Source organism: Thunnus albacares, chromosome 17 (genome assembly GCF_914725855.1).
Source record: "Thunnus albacares chromosome 17, fThuAlb1.1, whole genome shotgun sequence".
NCBI lineage: Eukaryota > Metazoa > Chordata > Actinopteri > Scombriformes > Scombridae > Thunnus > Thunnus albacares.
Window position 1 is genome coordinate 9,020,863 of NC_058122.1, and position 27,122 is coordinate 9,047,984.

At 40.2% G+C, this 27,122-nt stretch overlaps 2 protein-coding genes across 3 annotated transcripts in view; one reads left to right on the forward strand and one right to left on the reverse strand.

Moving 5' to 3' along the window:
• Positions 1 to 1,421: 1,421 nt before the first annotated feature.
• On the reverse strand, positions 1,422 to 11,136 carry csf2rb (colony stimulating factor 2 receptor subunit beta). Its single transcript, XM_044332530.1, has 15 exons — positions 10,680 to 11,136; positions 7,507 to 7,701; positions 7,098 to 7,224; positions 6,814 to 6,989; positions 6,519 to 6,673; positions 6,098 to 6,242; positions 5,685 to 5,817; positions 5,345 to 5,499; positions 4,788 to 4,921; positions 4,197 to 4,374; positions 4,000 to 4,096; positions 3,739 to 3,805; positions 3,525 to 3,604; positions 3,103 to 3,265; positions 1,422 to 2,940 (listed from the first exon to the last, which is right to left on the reverse strand). The coding sequence occupies exons 2-15, from the start codon at positions 7,691 to 7,693 to the stop codon at positions 2,521 to 2,523; spliced, it is 2,217 nt and encodes a 738-aa protein (XP_044188465.1). The 5' UTR covers positions 7,694 to 7,701; positions 10,680 to 11,136; the 3' UTR covers positions 1,422 to 2,520.
• Positions 11,137 to 22,355: 11,219 nt separating this feature from the next.
• Positions 22,356 to 27,122, forward strand: part of pvalb6 (parvalbumin 6) — a 40,909-nt gene continuing 36,142 nt past the window's right edge. For both annotated transcript variants that reach the window (XM_044330096.1, XM_044330097.1), the window contains exon 1: positions 22,356 to 22,626. The gene's annotated coding sequence lies outside the window, so the exon portion shown is untranslated. The remainder of the gene's footprint in view (positions 22,627 to 27,122) is intronic.

Genomic DNA, 27,122 nt, shown 5'->3' on the forward strand with positions numbered 1-27,122 from the left:
CGATATCAGCATGCCTGGAATTCCAGCATTGTGTTCTGTTTGCAGAGACAAGAAAGACATATGCATTGCTAAAGCACAATATGTTCATGATAATAAATATGTTAAAAATATATTGTGGTGCAATCTCATACATGCAAGCTGTACGTATGCATATGCACACTCACATGTGCTTCCAGAAACTAAGAGACCCTGAATACTCTGCATAATCCAGTCAGGCTAAACAGATGTTCAGATAAACAGAGCAATAAATTAGATAACAATGTGAATTTCTGTATGTGTGTGTGTGTGAGTAGGTTAGAGAAAGTGAGAGCTACTCTGGTTATACATTGTGCTGCAGACACAGTGATATCCACCTTCTGATCTGGAATTCAGCTGCAAAATGACTATATAAATATCCAATCTGAAAACACCAGGTTAACAAGAATGTGTGAGGTTAAGAACAAAAAATGTCGGTCAGACACAAAGAATCTATCCATGTGGACAAAAACTGATTTAGCAGAAGATAAGGAAGTGAGACTCAAGCACCATTTTGTAAGTTGTGAGTTTGTTATAGATCTTTCTCCTGTACCTCCCAGTATTTGTGTAGATTTTTGTGTATTAGAGAAAGAGACAGAAAGACAGAGTTAATGTGCCAATGTGCTAATATGTTGTCATGTCCAAAGACAGAAGTGACAGTTTTGCCCTGCAAACGCAAAATTCAGTAACCACGCATTTGGCCAAAATTGGATTAAGGTCTGTTTCATGAAGAAATATTATGCAACAGAAATTTCTTTTTAAATATGCAGTAAGAACAAAATATAGATAAAAACCAAGCCACATCACAGTAATTGGATCTGTAGTTAACTGCTGTCACTTTGCTGCATTGTCTGAGATAGAAAGACACAGAGATTAAAGCAAGAAAATATTTGTGAGCCTGAAAAGTTGTCCAGGAGGAAATGTGTACAACGTATTGAATGAAGTATATGAATTTAAAACTGCTCTATGCCTGAAATCAGGAATGGTGCCTGAGAACGTTAATCCCTGAAGACAACTACAGAGCTAAACCAAGAGAAGTAGGCCATCTAGCTGGCAGGGTAGCCACGGCTAGCCCTAGCTAAAACTAAAAAACTAAACTAACTAAATTCAATAATGATGGAGAAACTAACCCAGCTAAACTCCTGTTAAATGGAGCAAGCTCAACAAATTTCAGTAGCTGCCATCTCAGCTTTGACTCATATTGAATTCTTGCAATTTTTAACATACTTATAATGTATCAAATTGTACATTCATTTGTTATATTGATTTCAATATAAAATGTAATGTAAATTAACAAGTAGTTTCGTTTTTTTTAAAAAGTATTTTGATAGACAGACACATAGCAAAACTGTAACACTGAATTTAGTAAGTTATGGACTGTAAAAAATCCAAACGAAACAAAGGTCTTAAAACATAGGATATATTTTACTATTAAATCACTATCACAATACAAAAGTGCAGCAAACATTGAGAACCAAGCTTACTAATTAATGATCTTTTACTGACATAAAAATAGGCCTAAAATACACCTGAAGAAGGCGGCATGTTTCATATAAAATTATCCTTAACATATTTCTAGTACTTTCTTATTCCATTTCAAGTGTCTCTGCAGGCCTCAGTTGTTGGCTAAGAACTTGTATGCAGTTACATTACTGGTGCCACTGAACACAGCAATAACAGCACATCACAAAGTAGATAACATACTGTATATATACATTCAGCAACACTTAGGCTACAACATTGGCAACAAGGTCCAAATTCACACACCGTTGTGCAAACACGCATAGCTACATGACTGCAGTGAACATGGCAGTCAGCAAACATACAAGCTTTTCCCATGAAATGCAGTTAACGTAATTTTTGCCTCGGCTGTGCAAGACAGAGAAGGGAAATTCTAAGGAAGTGATAAAAAAAATACAAGATTTCAAAACAGTTCTTGAGAGTGTGTGGTTGGGTGCAGTAAATGTGAAACAACTTACATAGTAGGGAAATGTAGAAATTCTGTACATGATCCTCATTTTCTGGAAAGTTTTGAATTAATGTCTCTGACACAGTTTCAACAAAAAAAAATGAAACATTTATGAAAAATATTTTTTGCTGGGCTGTTGTGTTGGATTATATTAGACTGTAAGGTGATCCTGTTATTTCATCCTGACCCAGTATGCATAAGGAAGTTCAGACAGAAAGAACTGTTTTGTGTGCTGCACTGAAATCTATCTCCATCTCCACCAGCCCATCTACAGTGGCACCAGAGACAGTGGTATTCACAGGCTCAGCTCACTATTGCCCTCCATTGGTCAGACGTCTGACCTGGTGTTAGGTCAGACACGATAAAGGGATTCTGAAAAAGTCATCTCTAGCGTGTAACAACCCATTGATTAATATATGTATATATGTATGTAACAAGAAAGCATAAATAGTTTGAGATAAAGTAGAATGGTTGTGAAAAAAAAGAAAAAGCTCCATGGGTCCTCTTTGATATGCTCTTCCCTTGCATATTGCAGGTTACTGTGCTGCTTTCTTGAGGTCTGTGGGGAGCAGGCAGTACCCTGAGGCCTGTACTGTACCCCCTTGAGGCCAGAGGGTGAAAGGTCCTGAGGTGTAGGCTGGAGGCTGGTGGCAGCTGGTGGGCTCATTGAGGCCCGGCTGGATGTCCACCTTATCCAACTTTGGTGTGTTATCTGGACACTGTTGGTCCTGCTCAGCGTTGTCATGCCTGTGTGTGCTTGTGTTGGCATCGCTGTGAGATACCAGATCCTGTGTGGACCTGGAGGCGCTGCGGTTGGGCAGACACACATAACCTTCGCCATAAAGAGTAAAATTCTCAGGGGAAGCAGATGCAGTGTCATGTGATGAGATTTCTTCCTTTTTCTCCCATTTCTCTTCACACTTGTCCTCCACTGAGTTGCACTTTGACTCTGGTGTCTGCATGTCAGATAGATACAATGTTACTCAGTATGACATTTAATGGTTTTTGTTCTTATTCATTTAAATGTAGAGATTAATGTCTTTCCTTGTCTTTTGATTTATGCTGAGTGCCTGAGAAATACTCTGCACCTGGATACCTGACAAATGACTATAACTGACCTGACAGAAGATATATGGCCCGCTGAAGCTCATGGAAGATGTGTCAGATCCATTAACCTTCTCAGCAGGGGAGAGCAGGTTATCACAGTTCCAGCAGTCCCTGTACTGCTCCAAATGCTTTTTGTCAGTGTCCTTGATTGGCCACAGCGAAGTGTCTGAGGAGCTGCAAGGAGAGAGAGAGAGCAGAAAGTGTTTGTGTCAGTAATTTATTGATTCATGCATCAACCCTTGTCATTTTATATCCATGTCACAGGAGATATGCCAGGTGATTGGCCACAAATGAGTCTATCTTGAATTATTATTGCTGTATTCCACACATTCTCTGTCGGATGTGCAGCAGCTGTAGAGCATCACTCATGTGTTTTCTTCTATGATAGAAGAATTGTTATCTGTCAGGAAATGTCAAGTGTGCAACGTATTACCATGTAGATAAGCTGTCCAAGTTCAGCACTTTGCAGATGTAAGTGTTCTCACTCTGCATGAGGCTCCGGCTGGTGGCAGACTGGATCACAAAAACATGTAATGGTTTATACATAACAAACTACAATCAGAAAAACACTAATATGTTGAATAATTTACAGCAGAAATAGAAAGAAATAATTCAGTCAGACAAACAGAAGAATTATCCAGTCTCACCTTGATCTCAGAAAGGATTTTGCTTTTGCCTGGAGAAGGAACTGACTCCACCCACACAACTACTCTCCTGTTTGTTCAAAATACACCATGTAGAGAGTTACATTTACAGTAAAAGTGAAAAATACACACTTGAAAACATGAAAATGAAGCAAATGAACAATTTATCTTTACATTTAACCAGTTTTTTACTTACTGGCTTGACAACCATAAAGGAAGTAGTCAAGTGTATAAAAATGAATAAAGTGAGTGTGAATAATGCACCTTTGACAAGCTGGAATGGTGTAGTAGAGTGTGCAGAAGACTGTGATCACAAACACACCGATGACGAAATAGATTAAGTTGGTGACGGACTGGCTGGCTGTCATGGGACGCAAGACAGAAGGAATGATGATGATAACATTTATGATGACTGAGTAAGCAATGCCTGTATTTGTGTGCATGCTGCTACTATGCAGTACCTGCATGCGTGGTCCAGTCCACTGGGTCGGTCCAGGTAGAGGGGGTTCCCTCGTATGTTGAACCACTTCCTGGGTGGACCAGAGACCTGACCTTGACCTGGTATTGCTGGGACGAGGCCAGATACGCCTTAGGGATGGTCAGGGATCTATCTGTAATGTTCAGCGGGATGCAAGAATCCTGATGGAGGAATTCAAATAAAAATCATTATTTTTTGCCACTTTGTGTCTATTTTTCTGCTTTTTGAGGCATAGATGCACCAAGTATAAATGTAACGTTAGAATCAACTCTTATGACTTATAAAGTATACAGCAAAACTTAGATGGACTGCAGAGCTTAATGTCCCTTTTTTACGATGAAACTTTTGAATGATGAGCTCATAAATACATCAAGGAAACAGCCCATTAAGATATGAACATGTTATAGAGTTCCTGTATGTTAAACAGCTACAAATGAAATACGATACACATCACAAACTATTTTAAACGAATATGACTTTTAAGTTACTTTACTAATTACTAAATAAGTTTCAGGGTTATTGTAAAGATTTCACAATTGGACAGAAAAACAACATTTGTATTAAAGTTTCTCACCTGATGCTGTGTCATGTTATAGCACACCTGATAATACAGACTGAGATAATCAGATTTGCTCGGTTCCTTCCATTCCACGATCCAGTTCCAGTCATCCTCCTTCACCTTTACCTCCAGTGGTGGGTTGGGATGAACTGTGCACAAAGAGATTAGATTGAGGAGATTAGTCATGCTGAGAAAGTTTATTAATCTTTTTTGTGTAGTTTTTAAAAAGTTTTAAAAAGTTTTATATTACTCCATATATATTGAGCAGATATATCACCATAATTTCTCTTATCTTATCTTATGGACTGTTAATAAGCAAACATGGATAGGGTGCAGTTGTGCCATTCAAACACTAGGTGGGGGCCCTCAATCACATCCCAGTACTTCTATTCAGCGCAGCTCCTTTTTATAGCTCCTGCAGTTTTATTGTGTGCTTTTTTTGGTGGGACACATTATCTCTTACCCCCCCCCCCCCCCCCCCCCCCCCCCCCCCCCCCCCCCCCCACCGCCCCTCCACCTCTCCACAGTCATTCTCTGTCTAATGTTGTGTCCTCTCTCTCGTGTCCACTCACTGTGTTGCCTGGTATTAAAAGTCTTGGCATTGCGTGTCGGTATAAGCTCCAGCAGCAGATGTGCAGGGTCTGTGACATTCAGTGAGCAGCTGTACCTCAGCACCGACCCACTGAGGTCACGAGTTACTGTTTGGTTCACACAGCATCCCTTAGACCTGGAGGCAAGGATTACAAGAAGGAGAGGAGAGGAATGGTCAAATGACTGAACAAATTGATGTAGATTGTTAAACCTCACCCAGGTGGTGTTGTCAAGAACAGCTTTGCACCACACATACTGTACATGTAAACATGACCTCCAGCGCGCACACGCACACACACACACATATGCAGCTAGACTTACGGTGCAGAATGATTGTGTCGACAGGCCAGCTGGTAGGTAATGAAGTGAGTCAGCTCTTCGCTCACCTCCCAGCTACACATCACCTCCTTCTCTCCATCCAGCACACAATGCAAATTGGAAACAGCATATACAGCTAGAGAGAGAGAGAGAGAGAGAGAGTTAATAACAACAGCAGCAAAGCTCCAGACATTTTCTGGGCTCCCATGAAAATGGACGGAGGGAGAAGATTAGAAATGTGAGGGGAGAAGATAAGGAGCAGGTTCTCTATCAGAAGAGAAGGATTTCAGTACAGGACATTAAATATGCAAGCCAAATGGTTTACTCAGTCAGAAATGTCAAAGTTAAAGCTCAGTCCCCCACACATACTGGAAATGCTTCACAATTTTGTGGGTGGGTTGCATTTTTTGATTCACCTTCTTCAGTCTGCCAGGTCACCACGGAACTCCAGTCACTCCACTGACCCACGCTGGCCTGGGCCCTCACCCTGGCTTCATACCTGCAACCTGGAAGCAATGATTGCTTCTCCAGTGTCATATTGGTACTTGTGACATCCTTAATCTGCAGAGAGAGAGAGGTTGAGTCCTGGTTTACAAAGAGATATTTGGTACAGTACAGTTATTGTATCTGCATTCAGTGTGTGGTGATAGATGTAGAATTAAAGACACTCATTTAACATCAAACTGGATTAGCAGCCAGCTACAAGTGCTTAACAGGCCTGCAAAACTTTGGGATTCTCAAAACCTTTCAAAACTGACTCCATGATTTCAAAAACAATATTTTTCATTGTCATTTGGCTAAAAGCTGGGTAGCAGATTTTGCATGTTTGATGCTTACAGTCCAGGAGTCATGTCTGTCTGGCCTGTAGCTGAGCTGGTATTTGAGGTTTTTGCTCAAGGAGGAGGAGGAAGGGTAGGGGCTGAACCATATGAGCCGCCAGCCTCCATCACCTGAATCGTGCATGGACAGATCCACTGGTGGGCGCGCTCTCACTGTACAACACAAACACAAAAATCCAACTAATATTATTACCATACAAAATGTATACATTCGTACTCAATTACATGATTTATTTCTATAATTATCACAGCAAATGTGACTGTTATTATTGACAGATGTCATGTTAACTCACAGTGCTGTGAGAGATGCAGAGGCTCGTGTGGGGCAGACGAGCAGGGGGCCAGCGTCTTGTTGAAGAAGACGGTGTGGTTGCTGGCGACAGCATACACTTCAGCATCAAATCTGCACTTGACAATTCTGTGGTCATCTGCATCCTGGACTGCATCACCGTAAGGCTCACACGGCCCGCTGCAAGGACATGGATGCAAAGCGGTGGGACAGAAAACCTTGGATCCAGATTGACTAATCCTCTGTGCTAAACCTCCTCTTCACCTTGCTCTTCTAAACTGTTCTTACCTTTTTTTCAATTCTGTCTCGAAGAAGAGCTGCAGTGGCGTGTTTATGTGTGGTGCTTCCTTCCACTCGCACTGGACGTACGACATGTAGTCGTTATGGCACTGTAAGGAATCCAGCACTGAAGACACTGGGTAGGGAGGGAGACATTTTGGTTTCAGGTAACTGGTCAGTTTACGTGCTAAACTGCATTTAATGGTTATTATTTTGTGCTGAATCTATACTTTAACTATCTCTTATAATAATGCAATGTCATAATGGCCACATTCATTCATGTTGATGTTGTTTTCCGCATTTTTTATTTAGAAATTGTATAACTGAGCCAACAAAATATTACAAATGAAAGTAGAGGATTCAATTAGATTCTAAAACCTGGTGTATAATTTGTCAGGTGAATACTGCACAGACTTACCGGTCTGTGGGCTGTTTATCTCAGGGAAGGTACAACGATCCAGATCAGAGAGAAGAGCAAGATGAGGGAGCGTTGACCAAAGCATGACCCAGAAGAGAGCCATCATTCCTGTGGACAGATAGGGCAATTGGAGCCCCTTTTTCTGAATTGATCTCAGGAAACTCTTAACTCTGTGTATCCACATCATCAAGAAGTCTGTAGATGACAGGAAGAGTAGGGTGTATATAGAGAAGAGAGAGAGACAGAATGAGAGAGAGGATTAGCTCATTTACTAGAAATAATGAAGAAATGAGTCATGACCACACTGCCAGTGCTCACTTCCGCTTTGAGTATATGCTTGTTGTGGGATGTCACCACACATCCGCCTGCCTCTTATCTCTCTCTGTCACATGTGATAGACCCTGATAAAAAAAGAAAACACATGCTGCCACTGGGGATTGTACACATTAAGGTAAAATAGCAAACACTGTTGACACAGATGAATGGTTTTACCACTCAGTTCGAATCTCCAGTCTGACGCTTGTCTGTTAATAAGCAGACTACCTGCAAAAAATGTTTACATCTTTAAAATGGCTGAATATCTAAGAAGAAAAAGGCATTTTGAAATTTTTTGTTGCAAAAATATTTGTGTATCAGGGGACAGAGTGATCCTCAAACTAACTAGACTAAGTTACAAAAGGTTAAATCTGAAAGAGTGCTGATACGGTGTAACATATATGAAAACATACTATGAAAGTTCTTTCACTTTTGCTCAATTTCATGGGCCACAAAGCATTTAGAAATCCATTTATCTACTGAACTATAATGCAAATTCAATTTTCAGGAAGTTATACATGACTAGTTTATTTTTAGGTTGTTTTTGTATGTATTTCATTTTCTTTAAAATGTGATTGTTTGCACCCAAAAGCCTCCATAAGTGGCCCACACATTAAACACAATGACTTTAATCCTTAAAATTCACCCTAAAATTCACAAACTATCATTATTAGTTTTGTTTACTATAATACTTTTTAAAATGTATTAAACAAGTTCTACAATTCTGAAGGGTAATTAATGATAACTACAGTGCAAAGCCTAAGAAATGTTGGAAACATATTTGTCAGTAACATGTTTAATTACTGATTTATTGTAATCATTTCAGCTTCCTCATAAAAATAATCCTCCTACAATAATACATTAATATATTTGATTTATATTGCAAATATAACGATGTGGATCTTAGACAAATAAATACAAATAATAAAATTTAAAATATTTTTGTCGCATAACTTGTGTAAACCTTAGTGTTTAACCCTTTTCACAGTTTTTAGAACATATTCAAATTGACTGAGGAATAAAGAAAGGGGAGAAAAGAAAACAAAAGAAAACAAAATAAAAAGGTAGCTGTAATAATTTCAGCGCCGTTAAAAAAAGATAAACCAAAGGGGGGATTTTAAGGTTCAATCAGGTGTAACAGACCTCCCCCCTCTGTGTTTCTTGATGCTGTTTACAGTAGAAGGTTGGGGAATCCCCCCATCAGGAGGATGTGCAAATCCAACAATGACTTTCACACCAAATAAACTTTTCAACCTTTTCTTGCCTGTAGTGCAGCAGGTCACACAAAGAACAAAGCGGCAGTTTTAATGGTGATGCTGACATGAAACTGTCAGCCGGGTAAAATTAGACACAATGGAGATTAACCCAAACTATGCACATACACAGACAACCTGCAAATCTAACTATAAAGGAAGGACTCTGTGTATCTCTCTCTGTCCCTCTGTATGTCCTTCGTGTTTCTCCACAACCGTTCATCCAATCGACTTCACACTTAGGGGTTGATCTGCTTAGGACCCAAGGACGTGCAGTGTCGAATTTGGTGCAATTTGGAAATGTGAGACATTTAATATTTATAAAAGGACTATGCTGTGCAAGAGTAAGGAAAAGAACGGGGTGTTGAAATGGTGACCGTCCTCGCTGGGGTGGAGCATTTCTCTGAATGTGGAAATGAATGTGGATTAGTATGAGTGGATATTCTTATTCGGGATAAAATTTGATGATTTGGAAATTGCATAGGGCCTAATTGGAAATGACTAATCCCTGCATAAGTCATTTTCACCAAAAAATATATTTATGCTTCTCTTTTTTTGTACACCATAATAATAACCATAAGCATGAGCACAGCTGGTGATCAGAGCTGTAGAGCAAGTCGGAGAAGTTTACTCACATGATGTGCTCTAAAAAGAGAAGAGTAGACAGCGAAAACATGGCTTTTAATCAAGAATGGACAGACTCTTAGGCTACTTCCCACAGGCAGTTCATATGTCTCATATAAGTGCACATCTTTTGAGCAAACATACCCACTCAAAAGATCTGAACTGAAACCACAGAACATAAATGATCTAAGAGCCCAATGCGATCGATCCACTTGATTTCAGGATACACATTTTTTCACCCAGCTCACTGTTATGTATTTTATTTTTAAATGCAGCCCTAGCTATACTTGAAATGAGAAAAGATTCACTATTACAGTACTTAAAATCTGTGTATAATAGAATGTTAGTTTCTTTCCTGTTGTTCGTATTCATTCACACCTCACATCAACAGCATTAAGTTTTTTGTGCGCTGAAGCAGCAATACCAGAGGTCAAGCAATCAGTCCGCTCCGAACAGGCACTTTTTGAACAGCCACTGAACAAATCCATTACTATTTACTTATATAGCTGTGTGTTTTTTCTTGGTGATGTTTGGATTATATCATCCATTTTTACATTTCTTTCAGTGCATTGTCCAAGTCAACTTCCCTAACTTACACACTTCTTGTCTGTTGCTGAGAATTCACAGTAATCCAGCTCATATATCAGTCACAGGATCAACACGAACGAATTTGTGTCACTCAACACATTTCACAACTGATTCAAAAGGCCTTACACACTCTAATGAAGACCAAACAGCAAGTCCAGTTGCCTTTGACGTACTACTTTCAGATAAAATGATTGTATCTTGATATCATCAAGGGAAATTAGCGCTGAACTGACATGAATATCACTTTATTTTTACAGCATAAAGTCATTATGAAGCTGGGAAATGAAAAGTTCAAATTAAACACAGTTAAAGTACACACAGCAGAGCACACACAAGCCCACACTTACTCAACCATCCACAAATCACTTGAGGTACATCTCCTAGATCACCTACCTTACATGGTACATGAAGATTTTTACACATTTTCCTTTGTCAGTGTGCCTGTCTGTCACCATTGCTTCCTTCTTGTCAACCAGCTCCTCATGAACACTGTCGAGAACTGTGGGAGTTTCCTCCGTGACGAGTTTAATTTCCCCTTTCTGTCCATGGTGACAATTTATGTCAGTTTCTCTTGAATGCATGCTCAGCTGTTTTAATTTACAGCTTCCAAAATGCCACCATCCCTTAGCATTACTTGCTCTTATCATGCAGCCGTTATTACTGGTTGCCAAAGTTAATTTAAAAACTCATATTATTGTGGAAATACAGCTAATGAGGAATCATCTAAAAGCCTACAAAATGCAAAAATACACATATATGATTAGCCTGAAATGTAACCCCAGAAGAGTTTTTCACATTACTTTTTGTGTTTCCTATTTAAATGTTGTATTCTGGTCTCACTGAGGATACATATTTTGGTTTCATGACATTGTCTCCTCAAGATATGCCAACTAGATACAAGTATCAGTGGTTAATCTACCACATGCTTTGAGATAACAGCGCAGTTACACTTTTCCTTTCCTGTTGCTAAGCCACTTGCAACTGAAACCTTTATTTAGTGCTCATTCTGATAGCACTTTCAGGATAGTACATACGTTTGTTTTAATTTATATTGTTGCACAATATATATACTTTCCCTTAAACTGTCTTGTCTATTGCTAATTACATTTTCCGACAAGTGACTTTAAGTGCCTCACAGAGCTGGCCTGACTGCACTGCTGCCAATCAAAGGTGGGTGTAATGAACAAAACTTCAGAGTGTTATGGTTTAGTGCAGAGGCACGTGCTGCACCCACTTTTTTGAGGGGGAACAGTTTCACAACTCTGTGGCAGTGAAGTGAACAATTTTGAGAGTAAAACGCAAGTGATTAGATTAGATTAGATTAGACTAGATAACTCATTTTAAACTAGAGAGGGTAGTCAAAGAATTTACTATATCAGATAAAATATATATTTTATAAACATATATATATATATATATATATAAGATAATATGTCAGTGATCTGAAGGTGATGGAGACAAAAGTCCAAAAGTTCAAAAGATCATATATATGGGAGATGGAGGGAACTATGGTGTTAAATGCTGAACTGTGCTCAATGAACAGTAATCTCACATAGTTCCCTTCTCAGTGTCTCCTGTCTTCTGTTGATTGGTTGGGACGATAGGCAAACTGTAGTGAGTCTAGCATGCTGGGTAGTGAGAAGCAGATGTAATCTTTGACCAGCCGTTCAAAGCACTTCATCACTCCAAAGGTAAGTGATGCTGGGCGCTAGTCATTCAGGCCGGCTGGTCTTGTTTGAAATGATGGTGGACTGTTTGAAGCATGTGGGCATGATGGCCTGGGGGGAGGGAGGGGGCTTGTAATCTATCATAGTTCTTAGACCACATGCTTCTGGGATTGCCCTCCTGGAATTGTAGTTCCACTTTCTTCCCGTTGTCCCTTTTTGCTTATTTCACTGCTCTTCTTACATTGTAGGCTGCTACTTTATAATCGTCCATTTTTCCAGACTCCAGCCCTAAACTGTAGGCTGCAGTGTGTGTGTTTATGGCATGCCAGATGGTTCTGGCAATCCATGGTTTCTGGTTGTGGAATGATTTAACTGTAGTTTTGGGTACAATACCTTCTGTTGTTTCACAAATTACAGTAAATCCACCACAGACCATTTATTGCCATCTTGCATCACTGGGGGCATGTGTTGTAGTTTGCTTACATACCTTAACGACAGCAAGATGGCCACACGGTCACTCTTCCCGAACACGGGTAGCCAGGGGTCTCAAACTCAAATTACCTGGGGGCCGCTGGAGGCAGAGTCTGGGTGAGGCTGGGCCGCATTACGTATTCCACAAAAAAACCTTAGCAGGCGCATGCTTTTGTTGTTGTAAACGTCGTCATAGAAACGAGTGAAACAAATGGCATCATAAAAAATATCTTTATAATGTTTATTGTGCAAGGCAATTACTATGGAGTAAAATGTTTTGAGGAATAAATCTCTTTCCGCAAATGATTCAGTATATTCCATTCACCCAAAATATTTTTTCAAATAATTTGTCCGTGAATGTCACATCATTGCAGAGCAAACGTGGAGAATATGAAGCCGGGACAGTAGGACACCATTATCCCATGGTTTGCACCTCCATGGCTGCAAACCATGGGATGCAGCCATGGAGGCGTTATTTATTGGCTTTTATTTTCTATAATAACTCCATGGATGCAGCAGGCGCTGCGAAGCTAGCGGCGTTGTCAAATCAAATATGACGTGTGGCACAGCAGCATCAGCTGCACGGTGTTTTGTTACACTCTGTATTTATGATCTCTGTCGGATAAACATAAGTGTGTGTTTATGAAAACGTATATATTAACTTTTAATTCACCTCACAACGTGGCATTATGTGACAGAAATATGCACAAACATTATTATGTGCCAGACTTAGAAAGACGCAGATACACTTGGTTCTGTTTTTTTTAATGTCACACACTGTGGAATCAAATGCACGAGCCTCATTTACTGTCACAGTGAGCCAAAAATGGATGTAAAGGTCTTTGAACCTCCGTTTGTACGTCAACAGTTGTGTCTGTTCCGCTCATCAGACCGCATTGAGAATTACGCAAAGGCTCTCCAACAGCTGATCTTTACGCACGGCTGCTGTGGATATTTGAAATGACTTTACCCCTAATCATTACATTTTTTCTGCAAATCGTCACCACTGTACCACCAATTGTCAGTCATCATTATTAAACATCAGAAGAATGATAAATGGTTTATTGATAGAGCTCGTGTTGAAACGGACTTTACAAAGTGCTTCAAAACAAAATGAAGTGATCGTTAACAGAGAGATGATGCTGAAATAAACAGAATGATGCTTTAATAAGGTTTAATAATTCACCTTTGAATTCTACTGAAAGCTGTGTAGCAAAAATAACGACACAATCTATCGTGGGGTGCGCACATTCTCAGCGCACATTCTTCCTGTATAAATAGCATAGTTGTTATGAAACAGCCATATACCCCTGTGATTGGCAGGTTCGTTCAGCTTCAGCTTGTGCAATAAAGGGACCTTCCACACGCAACACAGTAAAGTGCCATTCATATAAAACTCTAACTCTAACTCTAACTAACGTTAAACTTTCATATCAAGGTGGGGGGCCACAAAATATCAGCCCGCGGGCCGCAATTGACCCGCGGGCCACGAGATTGAGACCCTGCTCTGTAGCTGTTTTTGAATGGTGTGCGGCAGTGATTCAGAGTGTTTATTCCCCTTGTGGTGCAGTCAATATGTTGATGGAAGTCAGGCATAACCTTCTTAAGGTTAGCCTGATTGACAGCAACAATGAGTGCACCATCAGGATTACCGGTCTGTGAGCAATTCAAGTCTTTGCAAAGATCCCACAGGGCAGCCTCTGTACTCGTCTGTGGTGGGATGTAGACCGCTGTGATAATGACAGATTTAAATTCCCTTGGTAGGAAGTCCAGTATCTCCAGTAACTCCAGATCAGGTGAGCATGAACAGGATAGCATAAAGCATACGCCTCCTCCTTTTTTCTTGCCAGAGTCCTCTGTTCTGTCAGATCGGCGCTGAATGGCGCTGTCTGGTATTCCAGGATTTAGCCAAGTTTAGGTGAAAAATAGGACATTACAGTTCCTGATATTCCATTGGGAACTAATGCTAGCATGGAGGTTGTCCAGTCTTTTATCCAACACCTGTACATTGGCTAGCAAGATGCCTGGCATGCCTGGCAAGATGCCTGCATGGGACCAGGATTGCAGCCGGTGTTTATTCTCTCCACATTTACCTCAGTGTTTCCTCCGATGTTGAGATGGAAGCAGAGATGGTCTTGCTTGTCTTTGTTGTCGGGATTGTAGTTGTTTGTCCCCTCCACCTTTTCCTTAATGTTAACTCTGATGTTTACATTTGAAAACCTTAAGTTGGCAGTTTGCAGAGTCAGCAGGAGGAGAGTTTACAAAGTGGTGAGTTGACCATTTTCCTATCCTGATGAGTGAATTGTAGTCATGTTATCCTTGTTCAATATTATTCACAAAAAGTACAACTAGTATCGTAAACAGAAACGTAAAGATACAGCATACATTCGCATAAATTTAGTGGAGCTAACAGAGGCAACTGGAAAGGTGGGCACTGTTATACAATATACGGTTGTGGTTTAAGTCATACTTAAACCACAACTGTATACTGTATAACAGTGCCCACCTTTCCTTTCCACAACTATGATTTTGACGATGTTGCTGAAAACCAGATGGGTACTGTATCTACTCTCCTGTTCTGATACTGGCAGTGGTGCTGGTGTGACTTAGTCTCTTAGTGAGAGACACCACTAAAGCTATTTGACACCCTTTATTGTTTCTGAACATTTCATCCACCAGCCCACACTCATGGTGGTTACACATTCAGACTATTACTTAAATGCATCAGTACTTATGTTCCTTTTCACTTTCCTATAAATACTAGTTCCTAAAAAACAGAAATTTGATTCTGACTCAGACAAGCTTTTCAGATCTGTTTTCACTGAACCATTAAGCGCCTTTTACAAAATTAGTACTGTATACTCTTTGAGGTTATTCCTGAGGACGTGTGGCCTTTAAAATCCCCACACTGCCTTTAAGTAGCAGCATGCTGCATTACATGCATGCTACAGTTACACTCGTCATTTCAACATGACTTTAAAGACTTCATGCCAGTGCATGTTATCTGACACGTCCAGTAGTTTACTTGTCTTGGATCATGAGTCACATCACAGTCTGATAGCAGTCTTGGTTGGATGGCTTTGAGTCATGAGGAAGAAAAAAAACAGCTAAATCAACCTGACAAAGAGAGCAAGATGAAAAATGCAAAGGACATTTTAAGGCCATGTAAAAAAAGCCAGAAACATGCATGCACAACATCAAATGTTCATAAATTATCACCTTTCCAATACTGTACTTGTGACGTGCTTCTGCGTACAGTTTAAAGATCAAGAAAACAGAACACAAACCACACTGATGTTATCTGCTTGTGAGCTGTTTATTGTTGCACATAACAAGTCAGCTTCATTATTTGCACCACTTAGTATTCAAAATGCTCAGCTGACCCTCTCATTCTCTCTCTCAAGCCCTCTGCCTTCCTGCCAACAAATGTCCTTAACGCCTCAGTCTGAGCAAAGTTGATGATGAGTGAAGATAGCATGACCAATTCCTCATTTCAACTGCTACCACACTGATGAGAACCCACTCACGCATTTCACACTTGCAGTACTTTATATTTTAATTTTAAGATGAAAGGTCATTGCTTTGGCTGTTGACAGTTTATACTGTGATGACCTGGAGTTGCGATCTGCAAGAAACGGTCATAAAGAAACCATTTATTGCTTTAAAATAGATGTAAAACATATTCTTAGATGTCACATGCACAAGGGGCTCAAAACAACGAAAGGTCCCTTGTTTCTTGTTTGGTTGACACTCCTTTTCATTGCAATACAAACCCAAGCTAATATTCAACCACAGGCAACTGTTGCTACAGAGCTGTCAGCATTAGCACTTCACAGTGGGTTTGGCTCTGGTCCAGACAAATAGGGAAGACCAGAATAGTTTCTTTCTCTAGAGGCCTTAGGAAAAAAACCCTCCTCTCGTTCTCAGAAATGATGGGGAACTCGCCAATCAACTTACTGATCTCCAAATATCAGATATTTGAGGTTTGCGTACGTCAAGATATGGTCGATATAGTCAAACGATGGAACAGGATTTTATCAGAGAACAGTCTTTCAAAAAGGGAAGCTAAATTAATTCATGAGGTTATAGAGCATAAGCTAACAAACTACATGAAGGAGTGTAGTGGCAAGGTTGGACTGTAGCTTCAAAGTAGCACATGAGAGCAACTACAGATATGAAAATGTGGCACATGGTTCATTACACTTTAAGATACTGGGCCCATAGGTCACTCTCATACTTCTAATTCACTTTTGTGCAGTCTTGAAATTGAACCATAATCATACAATGATTACACAATAATGTACACAACAACAGAAAATGTACTAAATAAAACAAACTTTTATAATGTCACTTTGAATTTTCCGCTAAGAAATGCCAATCCCTCTCAATTGTTGCACCTAGTTGCCACAAAGTACAACTGTTGTTTGGTGTACTTAATACCTCTGCTGCACACTGATGTTGGATAATTAAAACAGGAAAACATTGATAAACTTGTTGCATTTTTGAAGAAAACAGAAGGTATATGTTAATTTAAATCTTTGTTGTTTTTCTTGATCTTGGGGGAAAAAAGAACAAAGTCTCTAATTCCTACTGTCTGGACTTATTTGGAACACAGGACAGAAAAAACATTCAGCATTGCTGAGCAGTGTTGGGCAAGTTACTCATTACATATAATTCATTGAAAAATGAATTACATTGCTTTGCTAATTATTCAACAGCAAAAGTAATGGTACGTCAAAGGTGCCTTTACACATTTCCAAAGTCTACACACCCATTCGTCACATATTCTGCATTTAACAAGTGTAGAAATAGAAAAGGAGACATTATGGTTCAAAAGCATCTAGCCTACAGTTACTGACCATCAACAGTTTACTTAGCTTCCATGACTGCACACAGCATGGCTTCACAAGTTCTGTCCTGAAGCTACATAGTTCATTCACCTTCCAACTCTTAACAAAAAAGTGAAGTGAGCCCTCATTGTGGGCTAACAAGTAGCTAACTTAAGCATTACAGCTAAGAAAACATGACGTGCATAAGACAAGACAACTGTAAAGTTACTGGGGGGTGTGTTCCTCATCGCAGGGAGTCATGGTTAGCCTCCTCTTTGGTAGAAGCCAGCTGCGTCTCCACAACTCCTTCCTCTGGACCAAGCTAATGTTCACCAGTTTCTCCATTGAATGTACACAAAACTGTTATCGACTGTCCATCAAACTCCAGGTAAGACAAGCCAACCCCCAAATTTTTGAAGTAATGGAGCATTACTTGGACTAATAACTGTAATGTAATTACTGAATTTCAAATAATCCCTTATACTTCTCTTTACTGGGAAAAGTAAAACATTACTGTAAAGTGTTACTAAGTGATGCATTACTAGCCAACACTGGTACACCTGACTGAATGATATGCAATAATGCAACTGTTGTATCACCTCTGGGGGTTTGAATGACCGTATCTTTTTGTTTTAGTGAACACTAAAAAAACACCTGTCCTGGAGACCATCATCTCCAAATGCCCCAAATTGCAAATTAAATTGATTTAACACAGAGATGATACATTAAATGTACACTCCACAAAGAGAATCCATACAGAATCCTGACCATGTAAATCCACACTAGAAAGAAACAAAACTATTAAGGTCTTATGGAGTATGGGTTTATTGTTGATTTATGTGAAAAAAAACAATACATTTTTTGAAAGATTCAAATTTAAATAGCCAGAAATAATACATAGGTTACATACACGGCTTAACTTGAATCCAGTTTAAGTAACAATATCAGTTTTAAGGTGTACTGTATGTGGTAACCTGATTATTCCAGTAATACAAGTTTGCATGCTTTACATGACCTTGAGTTGGGGGCCATCAGGAAATTTCTATTTCCTCTTCACCACTCACAGCTGTAGCACTTTGCATCTGATTTTGCCTTGCTGGTAAATGTAGGAAATAATAAAAAACAAAAACAACAAAACAGGACCTTATTAAATGACGTCGTCTCACCCTTGGGATACTTTAGCTTTGGTTGCACTATTCACAGGATCACTTATACTCAACTATGACTGTAAACAAGAGGTAACCTTTTTATTTTGTGTACATTATTTTTGGGCTCATGCACAGAAATGGGGGTGCCTGGTAAGAAGTTGTTTTGGTTCATTTTTCTGCCTTGTGCAGCTTTAACAGTGCATGGGAGTGTGACTTTGAAACATATTAATCCTATTGGTGATTGCGGACACCTATGCAACGGTTGAGTAAGACTAATTTGCATGTAAAAAAATCTATAGCATAATGTGTGAAATGTGGTTTTAGAGTGAAATTCTGCTTTCAACAATACCTCCATACACACAGCTCTCATGCAGAAACAAGCAATGTAATTGGAAGAAATCAGTTTGACTTCTACAGACAGGATGGCTGATCGAAAGCATTTATCCTGCATCTTTGATTGTTTTGGGGGGAATTTTTCACAGGGAAAACAAAGCAGCTTAGCCAAGTTTCTCGATAGGAAAAAAAAATGTATTGATGATGAAAAATCATCAATATAAGAACGATAAAATTCTAACAAAGATTTAAAAAATATTTTCCAAACTGCCAAATTAGTACTAATAGCATTTATGCACAACATGATTCGAATGACTGTACAAATCTGTTGTTGTTGACTGATATTGCTGCTCTCACCACTGAGCAGCTATCACCCTGCTGTTGAAAAATGAAATACTCTTCGAGGCTAATGAGAATGTAATGTAATGCAAATTAAGGAGATCAATAGTGTGTATGTGTGTGTGTGTTTGAGGGAGGGGTGGGGCACTAAAGAAGCAGCAGAAAGGGAGAGAGTCAATTACTGGACTCTTTATTAAGAAAGGCATACGTGTCCAATAGGAATACACTATAGTAATTATAAAGTAGTTGTGCTCTAATCTGAGCAGAGTGCTCTGGGCTGATAAACAGCTGGAGGAGAGATGTCTTTCTCTCTTTATCCTATCTCATTCATTTTGTGTCTTCTCTTTCTGTCACAGGGCGCGCGCGCACGCACACACACACACACACACACACACACACACACACACAAACTATGACTATGTTATTACCGTCACAGCACAGTTGCTTTCCATTATGGCCTGTTTCCGCATATCACTTGAGAACAATAAAATCAAAAGCAAGACTAGAAATCACATCAAATTTTATGCTGGTGTCAGCTGTGGAGGATGCATTCGTTGAAATGACATGTGCAGTCAAATGCATTCACTTAACAATGCATGTAATAGTCTGGTAGCAACGATAGCACAGTACACTTCAATTACTTCTCTCAATTTCACCTCCATATGGTGTTCAGAAAAGTCAAAGATCAAAACAATGATGTTTTAAATAATGTCTTTGGTTTTACACAGGATGTGCAGTGCAAACACTTCCTCTTTTATTCTTTTCTTCTATTCTTTCTTTTCTTCTTCTTTTCTTCTTTTACTGTGCATGTCTAGCAGTCAAAGTCTGGTCTGGAAAGTCGAAGCAGCAGCTCTGGAGTCAACAGAAACACAGCTTGGATGGCGAAATCCCTAAAAGCTGGAACTGTGCCAGTATGTCTTGCTGTCTCTCTGTTGCTGTCTGTCTTTTTTTTGTTACAAACACAAAAATAAGAGGGTTTTGCTTGCAGTACAACTCCATGCACACACAGAACAGAATAGAGTGCAACCTTATTGTCCACCAGAGCACAAAATTGTCCTTAACTCTCACCAAAACAATAGAAGTAGCACCAGAACATGTAATATATAAAATGAATAATATATAGAAGATAGAAATGTGACAATAAGAAACAGCTGAGACAGAACCCCCCACTTAATTATAAAGTATACTACAGTACTAACCTGAAATGCCAGATGGTTGGTTACACAGAACATTCAGCGAAGTCATCCATGGAACCATCTGTCTATCTATCATACCTTGCAAGGCAGCTGGATTTGTGACCCTGATTGGTCTGAACCAGCGGTGGTTCAGACACAAGCGCATAACTTGAAGCCTGACAAGATGGATACTCGTGATCTTGCAAATCCAGCTTCTTCACAAGGTTAAAATGTAAAAAACAAGTAAAAAAAAACAACCTATGGCATAAAACATGATAACATAAATCTGTGGAGCAAGATTTTAGACTCAGTCTTTGGAGTTTAATTCTGATTGCACTTGGAATAAAAGACTTCTTAAAAATATTAATATAAGGCATCATCTAGCGCCTCCCAGAGCTCAGAGTCTCAAACTGAGGAAATAAAAGATGTGAACTGTCTGTCAGGATGCTTAAAGGATTTATCTCTTGTCCTGGCAGTTTACAGATCCCTCAGCTTCATTTGGGACTTCCCAATTCTTCTGCCGACTATGGTGATGCCAACAGATTTACAACACTCGCACATTCTGAGTGGTGATTTGCCTGAGAGTCTCACAGGAGTGAATCCCATGGTGCAGCACATTAATGTGTGGAAAACAACACATTACAGGTGAGCCCTAGGGCATTTTAGATTTTTTTTTTGAAATGCTGTATTGCAGCGTTTTAGAAAATTGACTGTCTGTAATGTGTTTAAACAGCTGAGTAAGGCTTTTTTTTTGGATAGGGAGACAAGAAGTCCCAGGATTAAGCTATTGCCTTGGCAAGCATCCACCCTGCCAGAGTGTCCTTGAGCAAACAAATCCTCACCTTGACAAAATAAATGCTGCAGCTGACCCGGCCCTCTGACACTGAATACAAAGAGAGACTTTCAAATGCATCACATCTGCATTATCACTGGGCCTCGGGATGCTACCGCGACAAATGAGACTTGACCCGTAATTTGAGATCGGTACCTTTATTCAGAACCATGTCCAGGAGGTATTTCACGGCTGTACATTTTCAGTGCATTCAGTAAGAGATTCATTCAATTGCAATTGTAAAACGATCAAAGGCGGACAGCGGGACACACAACGCTGCGCAGGTTTTTCTTTTTAGGTCACATGTATTCAGTGACACTGCACCATACATTACCATTCACATCCTTCCGAAACTTTCTGAAAGGCAGCATGACAGATCAGTGGATTTCCACAATATCATCATCCTCCATTCAGCCTTCTTTTCTCTTTCTTCTCTTTCTTCGCATCTCTCTTCACCACCCTTTTCATCCCCTGACTGCATTTAGCCAGAGGCTGATCTGCTCCTCTTCCTCTACTCTCCGCATGTCCAATGTCAAATTCCTTCTGTCATTATCACTCGTAGAGTAACACCGTGTTCCCCTGATTCCATTTTTGTCATAAAACTCAGTCAGCTCTCCCCTTTCCTCCTCTTCTCTTGTCTCCCTCCCTTCTTTTTCTCTCCCAGCTCTTCTCATCCCAGCTCTGGTAAGTTATTGCTCCAAAGTTAATTGCAGGATCCGTACTGCAACACACCAACACAGGATTGGATTACTGTGTGATTTAATGGATGGAAGGTCATTTTTTTCCACTCAGAAATTGATTGTCTCCAGGGACCGGCCATGTGTGACGGCTTGACATGAATTGTACTTCTATTTTTTGGGAGCTGTAAAAGGTTACACTTGTAATGGAGTAAAGTAGGAGCTGTGTTCTGAAGTCTCATGGTTATTTTCTTCAAAGATTACAGCATGATCGTACCTGCTTCTATGTTTTCTTTCATGTTCTTACTTGCACTCCATCTCTCTCTCCACCTCTCCTCCACCTTCACCACTTCTCTCCATCCGCCCTTCACTCTTTCATCACTTCGGTCTTACCCTTTTCTCCTCTTTCTTCGCTGTCTCCGCATCCATCCTCTTCCCTCCTCCCTCCTCTCTCCAACTTTCCTCTCCCTCTATTCCCTGCAATCCCTCCTCCTCCTCTCAAACATCACACAATCCCCTCCTATCCCAATCCAGCGCACCCTCTCTCTCTCCCTCCCTCTGCCTTTATCTCTCCCTCCCTCTCTCTTTCTCTCCTTCATCTCACCTCCAGCCAGCCTGAGCACCCTCCTCCTCCTCCTCTTGGATCGCGCAGCCGTCCGTTCTTGTCCACTTTCTCTTTCTCTCTCTTCATACCTCTCACTCTCTCTGCTGCCTCTCACTGTCTTTGCTTCTCTCATCTTTTATCTCTTTCTCTCTCTTCCTTCTCTGTCTGCCCTCCACTTTGGCTGCCAGAAGCTCACAGGCTCGCTGCTCTTCCTTCAACCACTGAGGTTTCAGAAGCACACGGGACGAAGACTCTATCAGTGGAGGTAAGTGTCTCTGTGTGTGTGTGTTGGTTAACCTTACTTGCATAGGCTGCTTCTTTAGGAGGCAGATGGGATGACTGGTGTGAAGAAGAGAAAGAGAAGGAATGACAGACCAAAAAAAATGTATAGGTGAATCAAGCTGTTCTGCAGTATTTGGGAAAGTGACATGACCGGACAGTGAAAAAGAGGCAAACAGCTGTATTGTATACCATGATGATGAAGATGATGGTGATAAGTGAAAAGTGAAAAAGAAAGGCTATTTTTGATGCATCATAATTGACTGCTGCATTAAAAAAAAGAATCTGAGAGAGTAAAATATGAGGGAAAGAGAGGCAAAAATGGAAATGAGGCCATAAGAAAAAAACAAACATCAAAAATGAACTAGAGAGCAGCCAACAGAGAGCGAGAGAAATATTTCAGGTGAAGGAGGGAAAAAAAATGAGAAGAAGAGAGAATGGGATGCTGATGTTTCCCCGGTGTAGCGGCTGCATGCCTACAAACGCAGCGGTGCCTGCCTCCTCCTCTCCCGTAAAAAATCCCATTCACAAACAGGACCTGAAAACAGGCGATGGTGATTGGTTCCCTGAGCGCTGTGTGTCTGCCTGTGCTTCATTGAGTGTGTGTATGTGTGTGTGAGATGGAGCAAGAGAGGGAGAGGGAGGAGGGGGAGAAAACCCATTACATTCCTGTGCGGGTGATGCTGAGGCTTTGGAGCAGAAGCTTGAATGAAACTGCAGGGTGTGCACTTGTACATACACACTATCTATATTACACAGCCCACACTATACAAAAATGTAGAGACAATGAATGATGTATATTGGCACTTTTTTTTCCCCATTTTTTTCAACGTCACAAATGACAGACAGATGAGGGGACAGACTGGAGCATGAGTGGTGATTTTGCACCAGCCTTAAACTCATTTTTTCCCCCTAAACTCTTTCTCCCTGATTGCGTCATTCAATGCTGTACCAGACTGTCATCCCTCTCCCTGCCACCGCCACTGTCACAATCTCGCAACCACTGCCAACCCTCCAAGATTAACAGCTGTCCAAACAGCGATGCTCTCCTGCCTCGCTAGGGCTGGCCAATTAGATAGTGACATTTGTTTGGGGAGGGGGGCAAAGGGGAAGATGGCTGTTGGTGCGTTGGACCTGAAGGGCAGGGAGGTGGTGAAGAGGAGAGAAACTTTAGATACCTGCTCAGGTGGCAAAGCAAAGAGAGAGACAGAAAGAGAAAGATTAGAATGAGATTTGATAGGAAATTTAGAAATAATTCCACAGTTTATACGTCATGGCAGCAAATGTCACCTTTGGTTGCAAATGTACATATCAGGAGCTGCAAGAGGAGCTTCTTCTGTCGACCTCGATGTGCGCCCTTATTAGTGGGCTTTGTAGGTCAGAGATATAGCTTGGAGCTAATCTGTTCAATGCCGTATAAGTGATTGATAGGATTTTATAGATGTGAATTTTCTGGAAGCAATGGGAAGTCAATGATAGGTTTCTAAAATTGAAGTTATGTGTTCTCTTCACATAGCTCCAGTTAAGAGCCATACAGCTGCATTTTTGACCATCTGAAGACGATTTAGTGCTGTTTTTTTTTTTACTGAGTGCTGAATATAGATTTAGAGCCTCTCTTGGTTGTCAAAGTTAAGGTTTGAATTAAAAGTTACACCCATATTTCTGACCGATAATTTGGTGTTGGTTGACATCAAGCCAGGTTTTCCATTAATTGAGACTGTCAGGCTGTGTGGGGCAAATAGCTGGAGAAAATTACAAGAAATACAACATTTAATACCCTCAAAGCAGTCCTTTAGGGCTAATCAAACTAAAAGAATCAGTAGGGTGGACAGAAAGATATAATCGTGCATCATCTGCATAAAAATTAAAGCACATAAATAGAGAGAAGAATAGGGCCCAGGATCAACCCCTGAGGTACACCACATGTAAGTTGTGTAAACGAGACAATTAAACTACCAAATTTCCCACCACATTTCATAGAACAGGCAAAGATTAAATCAGTTTGACCTCAGAGGGAAGCACATAATTAGTCATTATTATTTAAAAAAAACAACTTGATCCTCTTTTCAGTTAAATGAAAAGCAGAATACTATACAATACACACAGCCTTGACCATAACTATCCACACACCATTCTTCCCTCCAGCCCTTGTGCTATCCCTCTTCATTTTTAAACCCACACATCATACCTCCTCATAAGCTTTATCACCACTTCCCCATTAGATATAAAAGTCAGGTGTGATGCATGGAAGCATACTTTCTCCTGATTTCATGGGAATTCAGTGATACCCAGGTGTGATATAACGCTCCTCGGGGAGGAGACCACACAATGTGGCTACGGAAGGTGTGTGTGTTTGTGAGAGAATGGTTATGGATGTCAGTGTATGAGACGAGGCAAGGAAGGCAAATAGAGGGACAGAAAAGTGGAAGTGTGGACAAGTGTGTGTGTGACAGAGACAGAGAGAGGAAAAAAGAAAGAGATACAGTAGGTGTGTCAGTTAGGGAAGTGTGGAGAAGCATTAAAGGAGAAATTTAGGACTTGTGTCAGTGGTATTGGGACAGGTGAACTGGGAAAAGTACCATAACAGCCAGACTGGGGGTTCAGTGAGAGTGTGTGTTCCTGTGTGTGTACAGTATATTAACAATATGTGAGCAAGGTGATCAAATTAAGCGCTCTGATTGACTGCAGGGAGCTCTAAGTCCTGCTAAATACTGGTTTGGGGTGGCTCTTGTGGCCTGTCAGTCAAAATAAAAGAAAATGTGTATCCCTTAGTGTGTTTCCATATTAGTCCCTGTCACAGTTCATGTGAAAAAACACACATCTCCACATGAACATTGTCACAACAAATTGAGAAATGGGGATGGGGAATTACATTGCATTTTATGTTGTAAGAAGAGGAAAATCCTGGATTTCCGCTGCTGTATTGTTGTTTCATCTGAGAGGCTCCTGTAATCTGTTCTCCCCTGACATTACATGTAAGGGTTATCAACTGTTCGCTTGTGTATATCGCCACCTACAGTATGGCTCCTGATTTAGCTTCCTATGAGGTGAATGATCCAGACAAGGTGTGCTTTTAAAGAATGTGCAAAAAGTGTGACTTAGACCTTACAATTAGTGATCATCATTACCAGTGCATGCAAATACAGTATCTGCCCTGATTTTACTACAAATTTAAAATTAGTCTAAAACTGTGAAATTGCTTAAAATATCAGATGTAAGTTGAGTTTTAATTGTGCTACAGATTGAATTCCTGACACTTTTTGTGACAAGACTAATGCAACAAAATGCACAAAGCAGGGACGCATACAGACAGAAGTAGCTAAATAGATTTACTCAAGTACTGTACTTACAGTACGTAAGTATAATTTTGAGGTATTGGTACTTTCCCCAAGTATTTCCATTGTATGATACGTTACACTTCTAATCCACTAATTTCAGATGGCAATTGCATTAATTTCATAGATATAGTTATAAAACTATGATAAGCTTATAAAATGCAGGTGTTTTCAACCTTTTTGGCTTGTGACCCTTTTAAAAAAAAGGGGCCCTTTGTTAAATTTTAGATGTCAATGAGTTGTAAGCAGCTCCACCAAATATTGATTTCCCCTCTAAACTTCTGGCTATGGCTTTACTTAAACACTGTTTGAGGCCCGAAAAGGTAAAACTACCCAATATTTTAGAAAAAAGGAATAATCATCTCAATACCCTTCAGATTTATCTTGTAAACCTTTGTAGGGTGTTTGAATGCATAACTTTTACTTGTAATGAAATATTTCTAAACACTTCACATATACAAATGTATTAATTATATGTCACTACCCTGGCTGCACTGTGCAGACCTGCAGAACAAAAGTGAAACACGATGAAAAAAGCTTCATTAGTGGTTGAGGTGATGATTGTGTGTGGGCATCGATGCGTGTGTGTATATACAGTATGTTTGTGTGTATTGCTGGGGAGCCTATCCTTTGTCCTACATTGCCAGTTGCCCTCTGGTTGTTTTATTTTCTCTCCTCTGCTGTTCAATGTTCTGTGGAGACATGACTGTGAATGTGAGTGAGTAGGATGGAAACATGCCGATGGGTGGGCTGGATAGGGAAATGTCATTTTACTGGGAAAGAGGGGCAATTGTTTGTGTGGGCTTGTGATAGTAGGTGAGAGAGTGTCAGGAAGGGGTCGGTTAATTGTGAGTAGCGAGGGAGTAGCACGGTGCTTATGTGGGCAAACATCAATGTAAAAAGATGCACCCTGGGAAATAGGAAAATGAATGGAAAAGAAAGAAAGCAAAAAAAAAAGCATTTCTCTTGATCATTCCTCTTGACCTTCATTTTTAAAATACTCCCCCCCCCCCACCCATTGCTCTCCTTCCATTCCTTCCTATTCTTCTTTCCTCTTTTTCACTATTGTTTAAATCTCTTATCAGAGTTCATCTTCTTCTCCCATTTCTTCATGTCCTCCACCACCTGTGAGCTGATATATAACTGC

Bases quoted from the DNA above. Each gene is read 5' to 3' on its own strand.
- csf2rb (XM_044332530.1), bottom strand. From the start codon at position 7,693: ATGATGTGGATACACAGAGTTAAGAGTTTCCTGAGATCAATTCAGAAA. The intron at 5,818-6,097 runs GTGAATCAAAAA...CTCTCTCTCTAG, and splicing joins GACCTGGCAGACTGAAGAAG to CTGTATATGCTGTTTCCAAT. The intron at 3,806-3,999 runs GTGCATTATTCA...TTGAACAAACAG, and splicing joins ACCATTCCAGCTTGTCAAAG to GAGAGTAGTTGTGTGGGTGG.